Below are 16,378 nucleotides of genomic sequence, written 5' to 3' on the forward strand. Positions count from 1 at the left end.
ATAAAGGCGTTAAGTTCCTATATAAGAACGAAAAAATAGAAGTTGTTAACAAATTTGTATATCTTGGAGTCACCCTAACCACAACATCACTTTTTAAAGCAATGGCCGATACAACAGTGGAAAGAGCAAAACACGCAATTGGTAACTTGATAGGTTTAAGGCTAAAACCAAAATGAATTCTTGGACAACTCTCGTGTGCAACTTTTCGATTCGCTAGTTCAAAGCCTTGTTATGAACTGTGTGCCCGTTTGGGGAATAAGATATGCTGACCAGTTAGAAAGAATACAAATAACTTTCTTTAAAAAACTTTTACATCTTAGTATCAATACGCCTGATTATGCTGTTAGGTTGGAGACAGGAAGAGTAAAAATTTGTTTTACTATTTTCAAGCTAACTTTAAATTGGCTCATCAAGCTATCGCAAATGCATGATTTAAGACTTCCTCTTATTTGTTTTCTGCGTCGGCTTCAAATTTCTTCAGCAAATAATTCAATAAATACGAACAGATACAACTGGGTTTCACAGCTTAAGAAATATTTTCAAATATTAGATTATGAATTTTCTTGGGATGAAAACATCTCTAATTGGCTATTAAAAAACAAGAAGAGCATGTTAAAAAATATATAGATATGCTTCATCAAGAAGACATTCAAGCAGTTTCCATGTCAACCTTCTCAACTATTTACAAACATTTATCCGTAGATACCTCAGTACAGAAATATCTGGAATTTCAAATTCCCATAAAATACATCAGTGCCATGGCGCAACTTTGAACATCTAATCGCCATGTGTTAAAATTTACCTATGATGGTATAACATATCATATACGACCATCTGAAATCTGTACTAATTGTAACACAAATAAGTTGGAAACTCTTGAACATTTACTGTTTGAATGTCTCATTTACATTTCGATGAAACCAGTTAATATGGCCCCCCTTAATAATTGCACCGAGCTTATTGGTTGTCTTAATAATGTAACTATAATATCCGTGAAAGCAATTTCAATATATATTTGGAATATCATAAAACTTAGATCTTTTGTTTTAAATGAATAAGCTTCAGTTTCTCCTTCATTGGTGTTTATTAGAAAAACCAAGTTCTCCATTTCAGTTAGTGAGAGCGATTAACTTTTGTTTAAATTTGTTAATAGTTACTTATGTTCTAGACTAGTTGTTAGTTATATTAAAGTTTCTCCTTCATTGGTATTTATTAGAAAAACCAAGTTCTCCATTTCAGTTAGTGATAGCGCTTAACTTTTGTTTAAATTTGTTAATAGTTACTTATGTTCTAGATAATCTAGATAATCTAGAACATAAGTTGTTAGTTATATTCTGTACTTACTAAACTCATTGTTATAAAACTGTAGTTTTTAAAAACAATAAATGTCTATCTATCTATCTATCTAGTAAAAAAGTTATGTGATTTTATACACGAGTGGCACTCACCCAAAAAAACGCTTATTTCTCTAGATACTAATAACGGTGCGGTGCATGGCTAATTTTGGTCTTACTTTATGTTTTCGATAATGCTGAAAACGAAAATTAGGCTTATTTTAAATTTTAGATGGGGGATCATTGTCAAAATCGCAATTTTACCCTAAAAATAAAAAAATTAAATCAAGCTTTTCTTAAAATTAAAAGTTGCTCCATTTTTTTTATAAAACCTTTTGTTCTTTGTACTTTATATTTTAACATAAACTGGATTAAAAAACTAAATTTCAAATTTTGTCACTCAACTTTTGCGACTAAACTTTGCAATTCAAAAATCTAAACCTTTTATTTTAAACAGTTCATAATTTTTATTATAATATTGCAACAGGTCCTTTATAAGACAGAAACATTGAAGGTCCCATTGTCTTCAGAATGGTGAGAAATATATACCACAAAAATTTCAGAAAAACATATTAAACTGGAACAGAGTTGTAGTGAGTTAAACGCAAAAAAAAGTGATTTCATTTTCTTTTATTTTTAGGGTAACTTTTCGATTTTGAACTGGTCCCCCACGTAAAATTCAAAATAAACGTAATTTTCATTTTCAGCACTATCAAAAACATAAAATATGACAAAAACTAGCCATTCACCACAACGTGGTCAATATCTCAAAAAATAGGCGTTTTTTGGGGTGTGCCGCTCGTCTCTAAAAGTAATATAACTTTTTTTGTTACATATTTTGACTTAAAGTTTTCCATAAAACTTCTCCATGAATTATATTTTATTATTGTGCCCATCAAAATTATAAACTAAAAAGTTTGTCACTCAACTTTTTTAAGTAAACATGAACTAGCGAAATATAACGACAAAATGTTTAAAAATTAATATCTCGTATTTTAATGTGTCTAGACATTTCGGACAAATTTCGTTGTTATTAAAATACTTAAAAGATGAAACAGTAAAATTCTCAAAAGGAAATATTTACCACGACCAAAGATACAGGGAGGTAAATTTGAAAAATCATCAAAATTTATTTTTCGCATTTTTGCATAAAATATGATTTTTGAACATTCTCCACCAATTCTAGAAAAAATTTAAATTCATATTCGTATTTAGCGACCTCGAGGACATAAAGAATAACTACGATTGGGCATTCACCTTAAAGTTGATTTTCGAGGTCGGTATAATTGTCGAAGCAATAAAGCACTGAGCCTCCGAAAAAAAAAAGAATGTGTGTGTACTTTGTACGCACGTAATAAGTTATACTTCTACTACATATTATGTGATTTTTAAGGCAATACCAAAAATTTAAAAAAATAAAAGAATAAAACGCACACAAACACATTGAAAAATGCCACAAAGAAAAAATGATTTCTGAACGATAATAATTGTTGGCAAAAATTTTAAATACGCATTTTCTGAAAAAAAAATTATATAACAAATATACTTACAATCATAAAATGCATAAAAAAATAAAAAAATTAAAACTTGCATCGGGAATCGAACCCGTGACTTTCGGGGCGCTTTGATTCGTAATCGAAGCCTAGACTCACTCGTCCAATTCCACATTATTTGTCATGTGGAAAAATAGGGTAACTGAACGTTTTACTGTTTGACAGTTGTTTTGAATATAATTAAATTATGTAGTTTAAATTTTGTGGAAGAAAATATTAAAATATAACAAAACAGTAAGAAAACAATATATTAGATAAATATTGGTAGAACTTTTGTTGGTAATCAAATTAAGTATGTAAATCAAAGCATTACATACCTACTAGATAAATAAATCTACGCCAAAAAATCATAATTTAAAAATAAAAATCGCACCTAATTTGGGATTTCTCTCTAAAATCCCCATTCTTGAGAAAATAAATGTACAGTAGAGCGTCGATTATCCGAACGTCGATCAACCGAACGACCGCTTATTCGAACTATCGACTCCCGCGTCCCGCACTCGAATACCGAGCAAGCGTTAGTAATTGACGCTTAAAATATCTTCAATTTTTTTCAATATTGTATCCAAAAATAATTATGTTGTTGCAAAGACTGCACTTTTTTGTTTAGTTGCTAGTTGTCATTATCAAGTTATAAATAAATATGTAGGTATATAAATATGGCTTTTATTCACTTGTGGATAAATATGTATGACTATAAATATGTATCAATATATTGTAGTTCGATTATCCGAACAAATCGGTTTTCCGAACACCTATGTCCCCCAATTAGTTCGGATAATCGACGCTCTACTGTATTTCAACCTAATCCAAATGTATAATTACAATATGATTATAATAAAAACTACTTACCAAATTAGAATGAGTTTTCCTTGTCGAAAATAGTCCAAAAGTCCAAAAATATAGGTATATGAAAACTATTTAAAAAGGCAGTATAACTATTAACTAACTTTTGTTTGTTGTTTCTTTTCACACAAATTTTAAAACGCAACAACCATAAATAATCTTACTACAGCTGTGCCACAGCCGCCATATTGAATAATTTTTGACATGTCATTTGAACATCCAATCAGAACAAAGTTATAATGCGCATGCGCCGGGATCTTAGGTTTTAACATATAAAAATTCACCCTCATATCGCCGGTAAAGAAGTATAACTTCAAAAAGGACAAGACGGATCTTAATAATTCTTTTTGCATTCGATTCGTGAATGCACCAGGAAACTTTGTGAACTGGAGCCATGATATAATATTGAAAAACTGCCTACAAAAATGCATTCTTAAAGTGCATCTCAAACAGAAAACAAAAAATAAATTTTAGAACTCGTCAATTCTCAACTCAGAAATAGTTCAATTTTGTTACTCGGGGGGTTTTTGACGTCATGAATATGACGTCAAAAGTGATCTCCAAAGTACCTGGTGGCCAGGGTACCTACTGTTTACCTCGTCTTGTGGAGTTTTCAGCAAAAAAATTATTAAAAAATATTACTCGGGTGTTTTTGGGGTCGCTAACGACGAATATGACATCGGAAGCGATCTCCGGAATACCTGGTGCCCAGGGTACCTACTTCTTATGGAGTTTTCGGCAAATTCATTAAAAAATTAGTTAAAATTCATTACTTAGGGGTTTTTGGGGTCTCTGACGACGAATATGACATCGGAAGTGATCTCCGGTGTACCTGGTGCCCATGATACCTACTGATTATCTCGTAACTAATGATGTTTGACTAATATTTTAATAAATTTGCCGAAAGCTCTATTGTACCCTGGGTACCAAGTACTCCGTAGATCACTTCCGATGTCATATTCGTCGTCAGCGACCCAAAAAACCCACGAGTAATGATTTTTGGCTAATTTTTTAATGAATTTGCCGAAAACTCCATAAGTAGGTACCCTGGGCAACAGGTATTCCGAAGATCGCTTCCGATGTCATATTCGTCGATAGCGACCCTAAAAATCCCCGAGTAATTATTTTTGACTAATTTTTTAATAATTTTTTTGCCGAAAACTCCACAAGAGGGCTAAACAGTAGGTACCCTGGGCACCGAGTACTCCGAAAATCACTTCCGATGTCATATTCTTCGTTAGCGGCCTCAAAAACCTCCGAGTAATGATTTTGACTAATTTTTTAATGAATTTTAATGACGAGGTAAACAGTAGGTACCCTTGGCAACAGGTACTCCGGAGATCACTTTTGACGTCATATTCGTTTTCAGCGACCCCAAAAACACCCGAGTAACAAAATTGAACTCATTTCCGCCGATTGACGACTTCTGGTTTTTTTTTATTTTGTTTGAGATGCACTTTAAGAATGCATTTTTTGTATGCAGTTTTTCAATATTATATCATGGTTTCGGTTCACAAAGTTTCTTGGTGCATTCACAAATCGAATGCAAAAAGAACTATTAAGATCCGTCTTGTCCTTTTTGTTTTGGAGGTAACGCCGGTTTTAGTGCATTATTGCTTCGTCTATAACAGTGATTCCCAACCGGGGGGCGATCGCCCCCTTGGGGGCGATTTGAGATTTTCAGGGGGGCGATAGAGCGAAGGGGGCGATATGGGGGGCAATAGAGAAAAGGGGGCGATAAGGTGGGCGATTAGCATCTGGGTAAAGAGAAATGGGTAATAGAGAAGAAAAAACAATACTTTAGATCGGATATCCATAGGATAATTAAAAGTAATTAAATGTACACCAATGCAGGTAATAATAACACAAACATCTCGTCTAGTAACAGAGGGCTATGAATCATGATACAATTTAATTCTATAGGTAAGTAATACATTATAATTAATTCTGCATTTTCATTTTACCGAGCTTTCGTATTGGGCGACCATCCGCACAAAAGAGAAAGGGATATAAGTGGGACAAGAATGATGAGAGTAGGTACCGACCCTGCCGATCTGACTCCAACAAAAAGTGTACGGGCAAAATTGTGGTCGTTTTGTCATCTATCTATCTTTTGTCCTTCATTTGTCCAAAGTTGAACGTAGGCCTCCCCCTTATTTTTCCACTCTTCTTCGTTCAGTGCTAATCCTGTCCATCTGGTCCCAGCGTATCTTTTCGGGTCATTCGACCATCTAATCTGTGGTCTGCCCTTTCCTCTTTTACGGTCCCAAGGTCTCCAGTGGATTGTCGCTTCATTCCATCTTTCGTATTTTTGTCTGTTGTTTTATCATGTTTTTAACTAGAGAGTAGCTGCATGTTTGTTTATATCTTTCACTTTGGTTTTATTTCTGATCCATGTATTTTTATTTTTGTCACTTATCTTGATACCCAGCATCTTTCTTTCCATTGCCCTTTGATTATTGGCCGTTCTTTCCATATTTTCCTTCGTGAAGGTCCATGTCTATGCTTCATATGTAAATATAGGTCTTGTCATAGATGAGGTAAATAAAATTAAAGCAAAACCAAAGAATGATGGAATATTTCGTACACTCTGACACTCTGTAAAGAAAAGGATGAGATATTTTATACATTGCTACTACAGTACTACATACGGAAGTCCGCTGGCTTTTGAAAGGGAATTGCTTACGGCGGTTCTGCAGTCTCATGGATACTATTATCGAATTTCTGATAACTACTGACCCCACACTGAGTACAGCAATACAAGAGAAGCGAAATGACATCGCTTAACTATCAGATATTTCTGAAAAATTAAATGGAACTAATCTGGATTTCAAAGGAAGAACATAAATATGGCCAAAGCGAAGGGAGTAGTCGGAGCATTCATTGAAAAACTATCTATTTTTAAAGAAACTATACAGAGAGGAGGTCTGACCAAATTCCCCAGAAATCATCATGTGGTTATTCTGAGGATCTTCAAACATAGTGCCTCCACCTTGGAGGGGATTTGAGGTACATAGCTATTAACCAACATTTAGCCATGCATAAAGAAATTATATGAGTATCACCAAGCCCAAGGGAGAAATTAACAATTATTACAAACCATGTTCACCAACACGTGGACAAAATGCAAGACGCACAAGATCGAAATAGAGGGAAAATTATGAGAGAGATCTATGTCCAGCAGTGGACAAGCGAAGATTGAATGATGACTTACCAAGTATCATTTTACGAAATGTAAAAATAAATCAATATTGTACTGAATAATTTTTTGTTTCAATTTAATTGGGGAGGGGGGCGATTATAGTATTCACAACCGGTGAAACCTGTCTAAGGGGGCGATCATGGGAAAAAGGTCGGGAACCACTGGTCTATAACGTAATTTTAGGGATTGCTGCCGCTCGCCTATTAACTTTTATTTAAAATTTTCAAAAGCACATGTTTACCATAATATCGAATATTCGTTGAAGAACTCGTATGAGTAGAGATTGTAGTGTAGATAAGTGATTACCCTAACATAATATGTGCTCTGCCACCCTCTATTTGTTGTTTTATGCTTTCTCGAAGGACCTACGTAAATATCCCATCGATCTTCCCATTTATCTGTTATAAGATTTTAATCAAACAGTGACACCGCATCAGGAGCCTCTAAAACTTCGTAACTCCCAGCCAAACCCCAACGAAACTCCCAGACACACGAACTTTGGCCCTTCTGCAAACTTGGTGATTTATTTCGCAAGTTGACCCTCATATGATGCATGCGAGGTTATAGGAAGAACGAAACTTCCAAAAGTTTACACTTTGGAGAACTTTAAAATGAAAAAGAATGGAAAAATAGGCATCGGGTGCTTCATGGAAAATTTTTTTTTTTTTTTTTTTTTTATTTATTTATTATTTATACATATGACCTGGCCTCTAGTGACTAATCCAGGTCGTTTTTTCCTGATGGGATTACAGATATTTTTTTTTATATTTTTACATTTTTTACTCAACTATTAAATCTATTTTTACAATAACAATTTGCCATAATCTCTTAATTACGTATAACAAACAAATTTAAATAAACAATTTAAAATATTTTTGGTACTATCAACTCCCTTCTAAGTTATAAAGACAGTCCCTCTATTTTCAGAAGAGAGTTGGTAGTTTTTTTTTTTTTTTTTTTTTTATTTTTATGAATTATGTATTGAATTATTATTTTTATTTATTTATTTTATATTGAATTATTATTATTATAATTGTAAATATCTATTTTTGAATTTATATTTTATTTTATTTATTTTAACTTTATCTTACTCAACTTCATCAGGGTTGGATTATTGGTTGTCTTCTTCTATTATTATAGATTTCTTGTTGTTTTTTAGATATTATTTGTGCGAGATTGTTTAATATTTCAAAATATTCTTCATTTTGTAATATATCTCTTATTTCAATTCTTTCTAATCTTCTTCTCATTTCTCTGTGTTCTTCATTTTCTATAGTATTTTCACAATGTAACACTATATGTTCTGGTGTACCTAGTTCTCCACATTCACAATATGCATCATCTTTTAAGTTAAATCTTTCCAAATATGTTGGGTACGGTCCATGTCCTGTTAAAAAGTGTATTAAACCTTGTTTTGGATTAAAATAATTTGGAATGTTTTCTAATATTGGTATAAAATTGTATAAACGTCTAGATTTTGTTGAATTTTCCCATTCATTTTGTCTTTTTCTATTTATTATTTCTTTTAATTCTCTTTTATTTCTTATATCTAATCCTATTATTTGTATTATTTTTTCATGTTTTTCGTTTTTTAGCCAATAATTACATGCTCTTTTTTGTGTTTCTAAATGCATTGATGCTTCTTAAAAAGCATTTCTAAATAAATGCTTCATGGAAAAATGATGAATGGGGAAATTATATGTGAGAACTAGTGTCTCTCCAAGAGACTTTTTGTAGTTCTTTAGGATAATGTTTTTTATTTCCGCCGACAGAAATATATTGCTTTTTTAGACATTTTATATAAAGCTTTCATTGAATAACAAAGAATTAAATTTGTTGCTTATATTAATATTGATATTTCTTTGATACGAAATGACAATATATTTGACATTATTCCTATGCGGGATCGGCTATTTTTGTATAATAAAAATACCCTGACCTGCAAAACTAACCAGACACTATTTTGACCAAGTTATTTGACGTAAAGTAAGAAGTATAAGAAAAACTTCAATTCCAATAATTTTTTTTTCTGCAGCCGTCCCGAAAATAATACTTTTGGTATGATTTATTAAATCGAAAGATTCATTTTACACAACTCGTACCGAAAGTAACTTCGGGACTATTTTTTTCACTTTCGGGACGATTTTGGTAGTTAGGTAACGGCTTTGACAATAACATCAACTTTTTATTATGACAACGCTTGCCATTTAAGATTCGTGTGTGTGAAAATGGCCGCAACCAAATTAATATCTCAAAAAATAGTAAAAGTACTGACACGTCTAACACTAATTTCAATATTGCCATTTCTGTTAATATTCCTAACAATATCAATGTAAATAATTATTGTTAATTATTAATATTCATAAGTAGATTTTTCTAATGTTGAATTCACGAGAGTAACTTTAAAGTGTTTAATAAAAAGGCTAAGTTTTCATTCTAATGGCATATTAAACAACATAATGTTACTCTACATCCCACCAGATTGAAAACAATGGGAACCTTCTCTGGTTACACCTCCGAGGCTTCTACAATTTGCAAGCCATACGGATGCTGGGACTAAGGAAGATGAGAAAATTTTACAATTTATAATTCACGTCCCATCTGCTCAGCGTGGAAAATTTCCAACGAGAATGGTTCCCTTCGTACTCCAATCAGAGCAAACGTGTTAACCAAAAATGAATATAACCATTTTCAATTTTGTTGCAACACGAAAATAAAGCCGCATCATATTCTAGTCCAATCAGAGAGTGCAGCAAGCAGCCCTACCGGTTTCGAAACTTATTAGTCTCTCATCAGGAGGCACATATGCTGCTCTCCCTGATCCAACCAAAACAAACCCCGACGTGCAGTCCCGGATTGCAACGAACGAAATGGCATAGATGCCCTAGCGGCAACTGCTAGCAAAAGACTAAGTTTTCACTTTAATGGCATATAAAACAACATAATGTTATGTACTCTACATCCCACCAGACTGAAAAAAATGGGAACCTTGTCTGGTTACACTGGTTTCGAAACCGGTAGAGGTGCTTGCTGCACTCTCTGATTGGACTAGAATATGGTGAGGCTGTATTTTCGTTTTGCAACGAAACTGAAAATGGTTATTTATTTTTTATTTACTGTTTGCTCTGATTGGAGTACGAAGGGAACCATTCTCGTTGGAACTTTACCGCGCTGAGCAGAAGGGACGCAATTTATAAATGGTAAAATTCCCTCATCTTCCTTAGTCTCAGCATCCGTATGGCTTGCAAATTGTAGAAGCCTCGGAGGTGTAACCGGAGAAGTTTCCCATTGTTTTCAGTCTGGTGGGATGTAGAGTAACATTATGTTGTTTTATATGCCATTAGAGTAAAAACTTAGTCTTTTGCTAGCAGTTGCCGCTAGGGCATCTATGCCATTTCGTTCGTTGCAATCCGGGACTGCACGCCGGGGTTTGTTTTGGTTGGATCAGGGAGAGCAGCATATGTGCCTCCTGATGAGAGACTAATAACTTTCGAAACTGGTAGAGGTGCTTGCTGCACTTTTTGATTGGACTAGAATATGGTGCGGCTTTATTTTCGTTTTGGAACGAAATTGAAAATGGTTATTCATTTTTGTTCATAAGTAAAGTCCATATATCCATATATTCTTTTTAATGTACAAAACGGCTGCAGAAAAAATATTGTACGTAACACGATCCAAAACGTGATTTTACGAGACTCGCAGGATCTCGTAGAGAAACTTCTTACTCGTCTCGTAAAATCATCTATATTTTCAAATATTATAATTTTTAGATTTCCTCCTTCTTTAGTGGAGGTTAGCGACTACACTGGCAATTTTGCCTCTGTCTAATGAGGCTCTAAACAAATATGTTGATTCACGATATTGATATTGTGATTCACGATGTTGATATCTAAGCTGTTGGTGATTCACATACATTGGAAGGGCTAGATTTTTGTTTTCTGACATTTTCATAAATTTTGTTTTCGCTGTATTGATTTTCATACCCATTCTCTTCATACATATGAATAACTGTAATTAAATTTTTTATTGTGAATGAAACAAACCATTACAATTACATATTTCTTTATTATTTTAAATCATTATAGGGTTGAATGCGTCGTCCGTTTTAAAGATATAGTTTCAATTACTGTATATGGTCGCCTGACCAGTGTTTGAAAAGTTTCATGTTACAAAATATTCTAATGGTCATGAAATAAATAATCTCGAATAGAGAAAGCAACGAAAATCCAATGAAAAGACCGAGCAAACCACCAACGTTTGAAAGAAAGTCCAAATGACCATATAATTCACTTCTTACGTGTGGAATAAAGTTGACTTTCTTGAAGTAAATTACGAGTTGAGACCAAGCGTACCTGTAAATAAAAGAAAAATTGTACATAAACTTCTACTCGAGGTAGAAGATGATGCAATAAATAGTTTTATAAAGTCTTTGTTGTAGTGCCAGTCGTAAAGTAAAGGTTACAAAAGCTAAATCAGTTTTGTTAGTGGAAAAAGAAAGATTATGATATTTTTCGACTGAAACATCATTACCTAACTTTATATACAGGGTGTTTGGTAAAGAATGGGCCATAGCTTAACCTTAGATTTCTGAGCTTAAAGTAGGTCGATGTAGCTAACTTACCTTAGTACGAAAGTTGGTAATAACCGAAATACTGGGTGTCAAAGTTAAACTTTTAATTTATTTATTCTTGAACATTCCTAACAGGTGTGAGATAATAACACGAAATTTAGTAAGTGGAGTTCTTTGGGACGAGGAATTTAAATTCGCCACCAAAAATAATGTTTTATCCAGAGGGCGCCACACACTTCTTTCAGCGCTCATTCAATAGATTAATTTTTTTTATTACTCACTCTATATTCTTTTTGAATCAAAACTTTTATTCTCTTAATATTTTTACTTAAAAAAGGTATACTAGATTCATCTCGCTAAACTCAACCGTTTTCGAGATAAACGCAGTTTAAGTATGCGAGGCAACATAATTTTTTGCATAATATCACTGTAGTTACACCCGAAAAATAACTTAAAACCATAAAAATTTCCAAAAACGTATCGCAAATTTCTATAAATGGAATTTGCGATAAAATGACATAAATATGAGAACTGGCACAATTATTACTGTTTCAAGTTGATTTTTCGGGTGTAACTACAATTCCGTAACTCAGAGCAAAACTGTATTAAGTCCAAAATTTCAGTTTTCTACTTTTTTAGCTCAGTGGCCTTAAAATTTTCCCCTCTATTCATTGGTATTTCTTATTCGTTGTTTCGACTGAAATTGGCCAAAATAGCCTTGTATGAACAATATTAAGTCCACACTTCGCTTAGAGCAAAACAGTATCTTCTGCACTTCAAATGTATTAGATCCAAAATGGTGTATACGTTTCCCAGGGCAAAACCATATTATATCCAACAAAAAGTATCATGTCCCACATAATGCAATTCAGGCAAAGCATTAAGTCCACAATCTTTTAAACTTTGGCAAGCTTGTGCCTAAGAGAGCACAAATTCATGGACAATTTTGAAATCATGAGACAACCATAGATCCAAAAAGACAGTTTTTATGTTTTCATCTTGAAAAAACCTGTATCAAAAGAAATAGAGAACGAACAGGTTCTTTGTACCATTGTAACTGGAAATATTTTTTACCATTGAATAAAAGAGACTCTAGATATTTCTCAATCTATTCTTAGATGTCCACTTGAAAAAACTCAAACAAGTGGAGTTTTAGAATGTGACAAAAGAGGAAAGCAGCCATCTAAAAATAAAGTAAAGAATAAGGTAGAGGATAGGATTCATGTGCATATAATCGCCTACCCATATCCATATAAAAAATTACATTATAGTCGAAGAAGGACGGCGAACAAATATTTAGGAGGTCACTAAAATATTTCTACAATGTTTAGGAAGTTTAAGGAAGAATGAGATTTGAAAAACATTCCTTCGGACGAAGTAGACAAAGAATGGCTTTACAATCACATTTTTAATACAGAATTTAATTTATCATTAGCTGTTCCTTCAAAAGACGCTTGTGAAAAATGTGATGAATTTCTAATCAATCTCTAGGTGAGCGACGGAAAACGACGCGACGCGATGCGATGCGTTGAGATGCGATGCGACCAGTAATTCACGCGACGTGTGGTTTATGTAGCGTCGCATCGCGTCGCTTTTCATCACTCAAACCAGGACAAACGTGACGATGTTAATTATTCATTCCTATTCTTAAGTGTGGGGAAGTATACGGCAGTGTTACTAGAAAATTCAGATTTTAAATACTTTGCTAAAAAATTCCATAAACGAAAAAGAAAGACAACAAATGTCATATATTTAGAACGAGTAAATTTGGAGAGTTTAATCATTTATATCCGAAATTAATGAAATAATCCACGTTGGTTTAAAGAGTATTGTGGCTTATTCGCTTTCGATTATATCATTGCAGCTGTTAAACTCAGTATTAATAACTGAGCTATAAATAACTATCAATAAGTAATTTTCAAAAACCAAATTCTATTAAGGAGAGGTTGTTACTGACTTTAAGGTATGTTAATGAAAAAACACTGGTACTATATAGTTATTATTAGTTTTTATTTATTTAATAAACTATTTCGTAGCATAATTTGAATTGAAAAAAACAATGGGGCGTCACACTGTGTCGTGTCTCGTCGCGAACAAATCAAGTTCGCACTTCGTCGCGTCTTGTCGTAGACTGATTAACCCGAAAACGTAGGCCATACACAAATACAACCATTACTTGATATTTTCGCGTCGCGTCGCGTCGTGTCGCGTTGTCGCGTTTGTCGTTCACCTAGGACAACGGGTACGACAGTCAACGTCTGAAGCTGAATGAGAAACATTACAAGTGATGGTACAAATTGAAACAAATAGACAAGGAGATGTCCATCAATAGTCCTGGACAAAAAGTTATAATGATAAATTTACAAAAATGTCTTCCTCGCCCAAAGCTAACTGATCCTCAAAGTTTTTACAGTCTAAAACTCTGGTATTTTAATTATACAATTTATGATTCAACGGAAAAACAGGCGAACTGTTTAATGTGGGATGGATCAATTGCTGGTTGAGGTGGAAACGAAATGGCCTCATGCTTGGTCCAATACATTCATTCATTACCTCAAAGCATAACTTCTATTGTTATTTGGACCAATAATAATTGCTCATCCCAAAACCAGAACTTACAAATGATTATGTGCTACTTTTATCTACTTTCGATTTATCCACATAATATAAAAGAATCACAAATTCCTTTTGCGAGGGCATACGCACATGGAGATGGACAGTATACACTCAGTTACAGAACGAGAGGCTAAAAAATGTCCTAATTTTCAGATTATTATCTACTTCATAGGATTGGTTACGGATGGCTAAAATTTTCGGAAAAAACAAATATTTCAAAGTGTTTTTAATCTTAAAGACTTTAATAAACTTTGCAATTGTTACGATTCGCCGTTTCAAAATAAAAATAAAACTAATAATAACGAAAAAAATTTAATTTTACAAACAGTATGTATGTAATTCAGAAAAGAAAATCCTGGGATTCTGTACTTTAAAACAGACTTCGATTTGGAATTTAAGAGTGTAGACTTAACCGAAGAGTTAGTAGAAGAAATCATCAATTTGTAGAAGATTCTCTGATTTCGTTGAGAGATACCTTAAATCCGATAACTACTAAAAAATTCAATGATCTTCTGCTAAAGTGGGTTCCAGCGAGTATTCGCGATTTTTTTCAGACTCTAGTGCATAAAGACACAATTCAAATTACTGATATAGCGGAAGTAGCACTGCATTTGTTAAGTTTTTAAGTAGTTTTTTAGTACTCGTATTAATGTTTTTGTTACAAATACGTCCGTATAATATTTTTAGTTCTTTGTATCCAAACATTTCCCTAATTTTGTAAAATGGGTATGATATTTTTCGTAATAGAGCTCCGACTTTGCCATAGGATAGGTAGCAAAATTAATATTAAGTCACAGTCAAAAATTTATTTTTAGAGCGAAAATGTGTTAAGTTCATTTTTTCCGAAAACAGTAATTTTCAAAAAAAATTATTTTTAGTGGTAAAAAGAACAATGATCATTATTCACATTTATAAGAATTTGCTAAATAAAATTTAATGCATTAAATGGAAAATGATACAAAACACTAAAAATAATTTTTATTTTCGCTCTCCTGCAAAATTTACATTTTGTGACTTAATACACTTTTGTACTGAGGTCACCGTGTCCTTTTCAATTCTGATGGACAAACTCAACGGTTTCTCATGGATTTTTGGCTGCTGATTACGAATTTCGAGGGTGGATTTCGACACTAGTGGGCAAAAAATTTCTTATAAACAATTTAATTGTTTATAAGGCTCTAGCCCATAAACTAAATGAGATAAAATTAAAAATGTTCCAAATAACATTTGTTCCTTAATAAAAAACGAAGAAAAAACGTTTACTTAAATTAAATTTAACAATTAGAACTCAAGATATTGTAAAATTAGTGCACAATACAAATTACAAATTGCAAAATAAGTATTTCTCGACGCTTTATCGATCGTAACTCGGCTTCTACGAACGTAAATGAGCCTTAGAAGATCTCATTAAAGCTTGATTAATATGCTTCCAAACAAAGTTTGTTAAATTACTTTATCTTCATTTGGTTTAAGGTTATACCCGTTTGAAGTTTTAATTTTCTTAAAAAAAATATACCTTAATTTGTTTATAAGGGTTTCAAGTAAATTTGAGCTATAAACATTTATACTTTAATTAACAATAATGATAGAAGAACTCAAAAGGAACAATTTGAGCTTAAGAAAATGTTCGTAAATTTATTTTTGGCCAAGATATCTATATTTTGGCTACGAATTTCGTCACTTACTTGACTGAGCTTTTTTTGCGCCTCACAGCGCGCCATTAAAATTTGGATATCTTGGCCAAAAATACACTTACGAACATTTTCGTAAGCTCAAATTATTCTCTTTGAGTTCTTATATCATTATTGTTAATAAAAGTATAATTATTTAGATCTCAAATTTGTTTGAAACCCTTAAAAACAATTTATTGTACATTTTTTTAGGAAAATTATAGGTTCAAACGGGTGTAACTTTAAAACAAATAAAGATAACATAATTTAACAAACTTTATTTGGAAGTATATTAAATATGTTTTCAAAATGATATCCTTTATAGCTCATTTGAATTCGTCTAAGCTGAGTTACGATTGACAAAGCTTCTAAAAATCTATTTTCAATCTATTTTGCAATTTGCAGTTTTTATTGTGCACTAATTTTACAATATCTTGAGTTAAAATTGTTGGATATAAGTTTAGTAGACATTTTTTCTTCGTTTTTTATTAAGGAACAAATTTTATTTGAAACATTTTTTTATTTCATTTAGTTTATGAGCTAGAGCCTTATAAACAATTAAATTGTTTATAAGAAATTTTTTGCCC

General features: G+C 32.6%; 1 protein-coding gene across 2 annotated transcripts in view; it reads right to left on the reverse strand.

Annotated features, from left to right (window-relative positions):
* Positions 1 to 11,024: 11,024 nt before the first annotated feature.
* The window catches only part of LOC126889762 (pickpocket protein 28-like), a 58,558-nt gene continuing 53,204 nt past the window's right edge, over positions 11,025 to 16,378 (reverse strand). For both annotated transcript variants that reach the window (XM_050658336.1, XM_050658335.1), the window contains one exon: positions 11,025 to 11,287. In XM_050658336.1, the coding sequence (XP_050514293.1) occupies positions 11,059 to 11,287 (229 nt within the window). In that variant the 3' untranslated portion in view covers positions 11,025 to 11,058. The remainder of the gene's footprint in view (positions 11,288 to 16,378) is intronic.

This window comes from Diabrotica virgifera, chromosome 8 (genome assembly GCF_917563875.1).
Source record: "Diabrotica virgifera virgifera chromosome 8, PGI_DIABVI_V3a".
Lineage (NCBI taxonomy): Eukaryota > Metazoa > Arthropoda > Insecta > Coleoptera > Chrysomelidae > Diabrotica > Diabrotica virgifera.